Raw genomic sequence first — 10,221 nt, 5'->3', positions numbered from 1 at the left:
GAATCTCCTTCTGTAGAGGTTTTTAAGTCCTGGCTTGACAAAGCCCTGGCTGGGATGATTTAGTTGGGGTTTGTCCTGCTTTGAGCAGGGGGTTGGACTAGATGATCTCCTGAGGTCCCTACTTCTGAGTTTGATTCAGTGAGACTCCAGCAAACTCAATTAAATAGTAATGTTGTTTCAGTTTGTGTAGCTAGGTCCCAAATTTTGAATCCTAGGCGTACTGACCTGAAGCTTTAAAATTCCTCCTGGCCTTAAAGGGGAATTCCATTGACTTTTTTTGGTAACACCATGCTCCTGTTTAAAAATTAATTAAAAGAAGACTCTTGATTTCTTCAGAGCAAGTCGAATTTTCATGCTGTAAGGCAGGTGAATAATGGGGGGCAATTATTGCCAAATATTTTAGTGAACCATGAATTGCTTTTTGACCAGCCACTTTTTCATCTCTCTCTTTGTTCACTTCCCCAAAAATGTGTTGAGTGGTTTGGGTTGGGGTTAACTGTTCTTTGTAGGAATACCCAGATGCATGTACAAAGAAAGGGATGCATACATGAATAAGGCTATTCCCTATTTGTGCCAGAAGTGACTTCCACTAAGGTACCCAGTCACACACAATGAAGAGTGAAGAGTGAAGTTTCGAAGCATATACCAGTCCTGCCATGAGTGCAGGGGACAGGACTAGATGACCTCTTGAGGTACCTTCCAGTCCTATGATTCTATAGATGGTGAATGTCCATCAGGCTATGCTATGTGTAAAGTTTTTTGCTGGACAATCTAAATAGCCAGAGTTTTTTGTATTTATAATTAGTATTAATATTAGGTAGCAGCAGTGGTAAGGCAGAGGGGGAAAGGTGATGGGAGTATGAAGGTGAGGCTGCAAAATGCGTATTTCCTCCTGCACACTTGTGTGTTTAATCTGCTGTTTTAAGTAGGGCTCTGTTTCCAATTGATAGCAGCAGCAGAGGAACCTTGTATTGGCCTTTCACTTGTGTTCAGAGTGCCAGAACTGCACTGCTTTGCATTTTTTGATGTCCAAACCACACTGGCATGTGGAGGGTGATGATGTCTGAAACTGGGTACAGACAAAAGCTGATGGAGGTGTAGGGATCCTTGGAGCATAGGGTTGCCTCCCTGACCATCTTGGCTAATAGCGATTGTTGGACCTGTCATCTGTGAACTTAGATCCCATGTGCTCTTTAGCTGCTGCAACAAAGTGGCCCTGTCTCAGAATGGGGTAGGCAGATACCCTGTGGAAACTTCACTGTTCAGCCAAGAGAGCTTGTCTTGAGACTGTGTGTGTGTGTGTGTGTGTGTGTGTGTGTGTGTGTGTGTGTGTGTGTAAAATAATTGTTTGAAAGTTAAGTGACACTGCCTATAAATTACCTTTCATTCAGCCCTTTTGTTTGTGTTCCCCTAGGCCACAGCTCCCTTTCTGCACATAGGAGCCCTGGCTGCAGTCACGGCCCTGTCTTGGTTGATAGCTGGGCAATTCGCAAGAACGGAAAAAGCCAGTGAGTACCAACCTGACTTCACCTCGTTTGCCCACATACCACTGTCTACGTGTGTGCTGAGATACGTTTGGAGTGATGTGCTTTTAAAGAACAAAATTGGCTGTTGGCTGACATGTTCCTATTGTCAAGAACAGCCGATTGATCTAGGATTTGTGCTCTTGAAGCTACTTTCTCAGATCTACCGACCCTCTACCATTCAGAAGAGCTGGGGGAGGTTATGGTTACTAGCCTAGATAACTGGACAAACTTGGATGGAAGCAGGAGTGGGCTGGTGCAGTCAGGCAGTAGTAAGCCACTCACTCTTTCTCTGCCAGTAGACGGACGCTAAAATGGAAGGATGTGAAAAAGCATTTTCTAAAGCCTTTCATTTTTTTTTATTTATTTATTTTTTTTTTTTAAGACTTCACCAGCAGCAAGAAAGAAGCTAATTACACATCACTCTACTGGAGCGTGGTGTTCTTATATATACAGTAATCACCACAAAACCCTCAACCCAAACAGCTCACTGGCTCCCCTTTCATTTCCATTCATAAATATCATTCTTGCTTTTAAATGCCTTCATGTGCTTACTGCTTGTATTACAGTAGTGCCTACAGGCCCCAGCTGAGATCTGGCCCCATTACTCTGTCAGTGGTTCTCAACCCACGGGCCACTTGAGGGCCAGTCAGCACGCCGCTACAGCCTCTGTGACATTTTCAGGGCCATACAGGTAGCATATATATTTTGTGGATAAGGCCCATGTAACACACAGAGAGCTGCATATGTGACCCACAATGGTTAATAGGTTGAGAACCACTGCTCTATATGCTGCACAAATGCATAGTGAGACACTGTGCAGGCTTCAAAGAACATAATCTAAGGAGACAGAGGGTAGAAAGAGCAGAAAGGTGAGTGGTAAAGATAGAAATCAAACCTGTAACTGGTTAAGAGATAGCAAACAAAGGATAGGAATAAATGATCCGTTTTCACAATGGAAAGCAGGGTCCCCCAAGGATCTGTACTTGGACCAGTGCTGTTCAACATATTTATAAAGGATCTGAAAAAAGGGGTGAACAGTGAGGTGGCAACGTTTACAAATGATACAAAATTACTTATGATAGTTAAGTCCAAAGCTGATTGCGAAGAATTACAAAGGCATCTCACTAAACTGAGTGACTGGGCAAGAAAATGGCAGATGACATTCAATGTTGATAAGTACAAAGTAAAGCATATTGGAAAAATAATCCCAACTATGCATATAAAATGATGGGATCTAAATTAGCAGTTACCACTCAAGAAAGAGATCTTGGAGTCATTGTGGATAGTTCTCTGAAAACATCCACTCAATGTGCAGCGGCCATCAAAAAAGCGAACAGAATGTTAGGAACCATTAGGAAAGAGAGAGATAATGAAACAGGAAGTATCTTAATGTGACTCTAGCAATCCATAGTGCTCCAACACCTGGAATACTGCATGCCGTTCTAGTCACGCCATCTCAAGAAAGATGCATTAGAATTTGAAAATGTGCAGAGAATGGCAACGAAAATGATTTGGGGCATGAAACAGCTTCTGAATGAGAGAAGATCGGGACAGTTCATCTTAGACAACTAAGGGAGGATCTGATGGAGATCTATAAAATCATGACTGGTGTGGAGAAAGTGAATAAGGAAATGTGTCCCTTCACATAACACAAGAACTAAGGGTTGCCGGATGAAATTAATAGGCAGCAGGTTTAAAACAAACATAAGGAAGTACTTCTTCACACAATATCCAATGAACATGTGGAACTCATTGCCAGGGGTTGTCATGAAGGCCAAAAGTATAAGTGGGTTCAGAAAAAGAATTATATCCGTTCATGGGGAATAAATCCATCAGTGGCTATTAGCCATAACCCCAGGCTCCAGCTGTCCCTAAACCTCCAGCTGCCAGATGCTGGGACTGGATGACGGGATGGATCACTTGATAATTGCTGCTTTGTTCATTCCCTCTGAAGCATCTGACATTGGTCACTCTCCGAGACAGGCTACTGAGCTAGATGGACAATTGGTCTTAGCCAATATGGCCATTCTTATGTTCTTAACCCAGGTCTCCTGACTCCTAGTCCAGTGCCCTGTCCACTAGACTAAACTGCCTCCCCTCTAATCTAGTTTCATGTGTAATCTATCCGATCTCATGAGCCTTAGGCCTGGTCTACACTACGCGTTTAAATTGATTTAAAGAGCGTTAAATCGATTTAACGCTGTACCCGTCCACACTACAACACCCTTTATATCGATATAAAGGGCTCTTTAAATACGATTTCTGTACTCCACCCGACGAGAGGAGTAGCGCTAATTGATATTAACATATCGGATTACGCGTTAGTGTGGTAGACGCGATGCTGCAGCAGTGAAGAGCAGTATCCGGCTCCTCTCCTCTCCCCCTCCCGTGTAGACGGTGCAATAGGACTTAGTAACCGTCCTCATGAATATCTAACATGTTGACATCGAGGCCAACATTGGCTGTACTCAGTAGATAGGACAGAACGGCTATAACCAGCTTCATCATAGCAACTGGGCTTCAGCCCCCTCCCTTCCTGTGTAAAGAAAAGATTCTGTACTGCCTGGACCTGTATAGCGCAGCCATGCTGGGCTCCTCTCCCCACCGCTTAATGTCCTGCTTGGACTATCATCACGCCGGAGGCTGCCTCCCCCTCATTTTATGTCACTAAACACTCAGGTTTTCTATCCTGCCTTCGTTATTACTTCATGACACAAATGGGCAGACACTGCCACGATACCCAGGAAGGTGGGGGAGAGGAAGCAACGGGGCGGGGTTGTTGCTGGGGCATCCCCTGTGATACTGACACGGAGGAGCTGTGCTCTGATACACTGGTCCTTACATACACTTGCCCTTATTCTAGGCAGGACTGACTTCTATTTTTAGAACCATATGGGAGGATTGACTCAGTCCAGTGAGTCAATCCCAATTTTGCTTTTGCGTTGTCTGCCCCGCGATTTCAGCCAGGGGCACTCATGATAGCAGCGGACAGTACAGAGGAGGAGACTAACCGTCATCTCATTGCCAGTTTTCTCCGCAGTAGACGGTATAGATGACCAGTAACCATCTCTGCTATCATTGCCAAAGCAAGTGAATGCTGCGTGTAGCGCTGGAGTATCGCCTCTCTCTCCGCGGCATCCAGTAACATTACGGTGCCGGAAAAAAAAAAGCGAACGGCTCCATGGTTCCGTGCTATGGCGTCTGCCAGGGCAATCCAGGGGAAAATGTCGCGAAAGGATGTCAGCTGATGATTTCCCGAGGAAGGAATGACTGACGACATTTACCCAGAACCACCGCGACAATAATGATTCAACCCAGAATTCCAAGGGGCGGGGGAGACTGCGAGAAACTATGGGTAGCTACGGAAGAGCACCATCATGCAACGTTCAGAAATCGACGTTAGCCTCGGACCATGGACGCACAACGCCGAATTACTGTGCCTAGTGTGGCTGCGTGAAATCAAATTTATATCAGTTTTATAAAACTGATTTTAGCTAATTCGATATTATCCCGTAGTGTAGACGTGGCCTTAGATTTTTCTGCTGCCTTCATCATTCCCTGAGTTCACCTGGCATTAGCCACCTCTCTTTGCCTTCAGCAAATATCAAATATATTTTCTGAAGGGTTCAGCTGTAGAGCCTATAAAATTACTAGGCCAGTGCTGTAAAAATTCTTTTATTTAGTAATTGAAGGGTAGTGTGAAATGCAAGTCTTGGGAGGGTTTGGCAGCACTTGCAAAAGATTGCCGAGAAGTCGGTGTTGAGTATGTGGAGGCAGCAGCTGAGCGAGAGGAAGAATATTAAACATGTAAAGAATTCATATTAAGAAAGACTTCTCCAAAAGAAAGTTTGATGTAGCTTAATTTATAAATGGAAAAGCTGTACGTGTTCAACAAAGAAAAGAAAAGAAATAAAATAAAATAAAATACAGGGTATAATTATTCTGCCAGTCAAGATGGGAGGTAGTAGATAGTACGTGTTCCTTGAAGTTCTCTTCTCTGAATTGTGCTCTTAGCAAAGCCAGGAAAAATTGCCTCTTATTAGCTCTATTGCCTCTTATTAAAACTTTAACAGCCTAAGGCACCGTTCATAGAGTAACTTCCCCTATTACACCACAGCATCACAAAATACCTTGCATATACAGGGATCACTTTACCCATCACTGAAATGCAGCCACCTTGGGTACAACGCAGCAGCTGTTCAGTGGTACAAACCTACATCATGCTGCAGTATATGACAGGAAGTGAAGAACACTTCATCGATGGAAACTGCTAGGGGAAAGTAAGGAATGCGAACACAAATCCACAGCACAAGGAGAAAGTTGCATCTGTCTTGCCCACCTGACCATAGTCATTTGTATACGTACTAGCTGTCATTGGCACAGGAGTCTACTGTTCTTGTCCCTTTTCAGGAATCAGACTCTTCAGCTGTTCTTTTTCCCAGATCCAGAAAATACAGCTCAAAATAAATTCTCTATATAGCTCTTGTTGTTTATAAGTTCCTTCCTCTCTGAGAACTCACCCAGAAGGCTTCCAAGGCCAAACACAAAACACTGCATTAAAAGAAGCAATAAAAGCAGTGAAGAGACGGGAGGAGCTCTGCCAATGAACTCGTTCAGGAAAGAAGATAAAATGGGGTGGGGAGGATGGAACTTCTCACCACGGCAGAAAAGAAAGGAAACAAGAAACTTTCTCCAAGAAACAGCATTGTCTGTGTCTGGCTCCAGAGAATAAAATGTCTGTTAGTGATTACAGAAGAGAACGATCCCTGTCACTTACCTAAGTGACACTTTCCCCCAAGGTCTTCGTTGCACAAGCAAATAAAGACTCCACAGAGCTGAGAAACTGCAGTTCGATTTTTCTATCCGCCTTGGTTTGATCATAAAATGTGAATCTTTGTTCCTCAGTCAAAGCAACTTACTGCTGGTGGAAGGACCTGGAGGCTAATGGGCTCCAGTCATCTCCAGAACAGGAACACAACAGTTAGATGAGAGATGCCTGATGTGCTCTCTCCGTTCTTATACAGCATCCATCTCTGTAGTATCTTGGGGCCTCTTTTATGCACTCAAGAATTTATCATCCTAAAGTCCCTGTGAGCTAGGGAAGCACAACCCCAATTTGTCAAAGATTGTGGCTTGCCCAGGATCATGTAGGAAGTTGGTTGTGATTTCCAACAAGGAGCTAGTTGTTGGTGAATGTTGTGATGTGGGAATAGAACCCTACTGTGAGTCCCAGTCCGGTGAGTCACCCACAAGGCCTCCCTCCCTTGGGACGTGATGCTGAGCTGAAGGAACTGCCTTTGGGAGGTGAGACGCTAGTTCAGATGCCGTGTACATTCAGCCTGTGGCCTTTGCTAAGATGACTCGCAAAGGAGCTAGCCGTGGTGATTTTTGCAGTGTGGCGTACAGACACCAGCCTCTGCGCGTGGAGGATCCCCATCCATGCACACTTCTGCCCATTTTGACGCACAAGTTTGGGTGCTGCCTGCAATGGACTGTCCCACCTCGCCCTCCCTCTCCCATTGCTCAGCCCTTCAATGAGCCCATGCAGCATCCCAGGATCTACACATGAACAGGATGTGACAGGCTGGGGGGCAATTCCAGCCCAGGAGTTTTCCCCTACCAGCCCCATGTGGGGATCAACTTAAACTGGTGCTGTCTTAACTTTCAAGTGGACTCTTTCTGTGATGTGAAGACACCCTTAGGGTGGGTTGCCAGGAGCAGTGATCAGCAGGGGCACTCCTGACAGGGAGGTGGGGTGAGGGCATGAGGGCCTGGAACCACAGTGGAGCCACATGGCCTTCATGCTAATCACCCTGGCCTCTGACAGGTCCTCCAGGATATGAGTAACCTCCTAGCTTTGTCCATGGAGTGGATGGGGGCAACTTTAGGTGGAAAAACTCCTAGGAAACTCCACCAGGGGAATCGCACATGTGACTTTCCACGCAGTGAGATGGTCATTAGAAATGGGACTGAGATTGCAACACCATTTGTCACCGCATGTGTCTTTTAACAGTCACAGTGACTTTGCTCACGGCTCACCTGGCCCCTATAGGTGAAAGGCTTGCTGTCGTTCCATCACGTACACCCTGATTCATCCAATTCCACCCGTAAACAGGGTTTGCTGGGACTTCCATTCCTCATGGCATATGTCCGGGCCAGTAGTGTGTCTGGTTTTTTGTAACTACAAACACTTTCCATTCTAACGCAGAAATACTTTCGATCCTTTATCGAACTCTGCCGGGCTACTTTGGAGCAGTACCCGCCATCATCTTGTTATAAAAACAGACTTTTCTCCCTTTGTCTCCCAAACTCTGCACCACAGTTAGAACTCTGTGTCCAGGAAGAATGTGGTCCCAAGATTCATGATACTAAAAGGAAAGTGATGCCTTCAGCTGCTCTGTGAGGATAACGAATGTGGTTTGCTAAAGAGATTAATGGGCTTCCTGGAAATGAACTTTAAATTTCCCAGCATTTGTGGCTAATGGTGGGATTTGGCTTCAATCCCATCTCACGATGGTCCACGTCCTGTGATCTGTACTGAGTGATACTGACCTTTCTCATGCAGGTCAGTGATCAAAATCTGTCCTAGCACATGTTTTTCATTTGGTATTTGCCTAGGATTTGGGTCACTGAGCTGCATCGGCTCATTCAGCAGAGGTGGATCGGAAAGGAAAGGGTCTTTTGTACTGACAAAATGGGCTAGTTGAGGCTTGGTGGAATCGTAATGTATACTTCTGGGGCAGGAAATTCAAGTGGAAAGAGCCATTGTAGAGTAATCCAGTGCAAATTGGCATTGCCTAGAAGTTTCCAGTGATGTTGCTTAACTCCAGAGCACCACATCTATGATGCTACACCCCACGGTGGCACCTATAGTTTACTTATCTCCTGCGCGCTCAGGAAGGAGTGGAGCCCAAGCGTGGGTTTATCTCATTGTCAACTAATTTCTCTCCCACACTTACACTCTAGTCTAATTGATTGGCAAGTAGGTGCATGCTTAAACAAGGTTATTAGATGGCAAAAGCAAAGGGCAGTTTATAACTCAGAGTCAGCAACTGAACATCTGCATTCAAACCATTAACCAGACTGTTCCTATGGCTGTTGGTTCTCCCAAGAAACAACCCCAGTATCCTGGGGTTCAAGTGACTGTTAATATCCCATCAAGTTCAAAGCACCTGTCGTCCTAACTAATGCAACTTGGTAGGGAGCTAGGAGTGCCTCTGCAGTGGCTGTCAGCGCCCTCTTCTAAAGATTCCCATCTCATATGAGTGAAGTCATTGGAAGGCAAAGGAATGCTGCCCTTTGCAAAGCACAGGACTGACAGTCAGGAGGTCTGGGTTTTGTTCCTGAATCAGCCATAGGCTTCTGGTGTTGCCAACTCTCAAGATTTTATCATGAGACTTGCAATATTTGTTGTTTCTCTTAATGCCCCAGCTCCTGGAGTCAAGTAATTATGTGAGTCTTATGTTTTCATTGAAAGCTAAATTACTAGCTCTCATGACTGTAGAAAAAATCCCTAAAATGCGACCTAAATGTACTCTTGAGCCAACGTCCTTGCCTTTTGAGCCTTGACTGGCGATTTTTAGAATGCTTGGGGTAGGCAACACTGACCTTGGGCAAGTCATTCAATTTCAGTTTTCTCCACATGTAATACTTGCCTCCCTGCCAGGAGAATTGTCATAATTAATCCATTGCTTGAGATATCTGAGATCCTGAGAGAGGAAGCACTGTAGACCTGGGGGTCGGGAGCCAATGTGCCCTCTAATTCTTGACAGGCTGTGTGTGCAAAAAAATTATGCAAATTTTTGTGTGTGCAGTGTTTGTTTTGCCATGTGTGCAGGGTTTAGGATTTGTGTGCGCACGCACACAGGCACACCTAGAGGGAACAGTGGGACCCCCTCAGAGGATTGCAAGATTATTACATGGGGGGTCACGAGCTGTCAGCCTCTGCCCAAAACCCTGCTTTGCCTCCAGCATTTACAGTAGTGTTAAATATATAAAAAATGTTTTTAACTTATAAGGGGGGTCGCACTCAGGGGCTTGCAATGTGAAAGGGGTCACCAGTACAAAAGATTGAGAACTACTGCTGTAGAAGGACAACATATTTTTATTCATATTTACCACTTTTGCTACAATACTTAAACACTCGTGTGTGTGTGTGTAAGTGAATGTGTGTGTGCGTGCTGCTTTTTCTCCACTGCTGTTGTAGCCATTGAGCTCACCTGCAATGAAAGCCAATCCCAAGGCAAGTTGGAGCCATTAGAGAGCAGCAGACATGGACTCTGACCCATTAGAATCATTAGCCCCTGCAAACTGCATCTTTATCCAAGATATAGCGCTCCAGAGAGCAGCACTGGAGGCTGCTTTGTAGGACTGATGCAGTTGACCTGGTCCCGGGGCTGGTCTCTGGGCTCCCTGACGTCCCTATAAAAATCTGGAGGGGTTAGACTTCCCAAGAGATGTATTGGACTAGGGTGAAATACAAAGTACTGTTCAGTTTGGTGTAACATTTGGAAGTGGGTATTAAAATTTAACAAAGAGGGAGGCAAACAATTTAATAAAACTCATAGTGAGTCTTTCAATGTGCAGCGGCAGTCAAAAAAGCAAAGAGAATGTTAGGAGCCATTAGGAAGGGGATAGATAATAAGACAGAAAATATCATAATGCCACTATATAATTCCTGGTATGCCCACACCAT

At 44.9% G+C, this 10,221-nt stretch overlaps 1 protein-coding gene across 4 annotated transcripts in view; it reads left to right on the top strand.

Annotated features, from left to right (window-relative positions):
- Positions 1 to 10,221, top strand: part of GDPD5 (glycerophosphodiester phosphodiesterase domain containing 5) — a 358,488-nt gene that overhangs the window by 272,866 nt on the left and 75,401 nt on the right. For 3 of the 4 annotated variants that reach the window (XM_032796412.2, XM_075061812.1, XM_075061813.1), the window contains one exon: positions 1,415 to 1,508. The exons of the other annotated variant lie outside the window; for it this stretch is intronic. In XM_032796412.2, coding sequence (XP_032652303.1) covers positions 1,415 to 1,508 — 94 coding nt within the window. The remainder of the gene's footprint in view (positions 1 to 1,414; positions 1,509 to 10,221) is intronic. 4 annotated transcript variants of the gene reach the window in all.

This window comes from Chelonoidis abingdonii, chromosome 1 (assembly GCF_003597395.2).
Source record: "Chelonoidis abingdonii isolate Lonesome George chromosome 1, CheloAbing_2.0, whole genome shotgun sequence".
Classification (NCBI taxonomy): domain Eukaryota; kingdom Metazoa; phylum Chordata; order Testudines; family Testudinidae; genus Chelonoidis; species Chelonoidis abingdonii.
The sequence above is the reverse complement of the archived record's forward strand: the minus strand, read 5'-3'. Positions and strand labels throughout refer to the sequence as shown.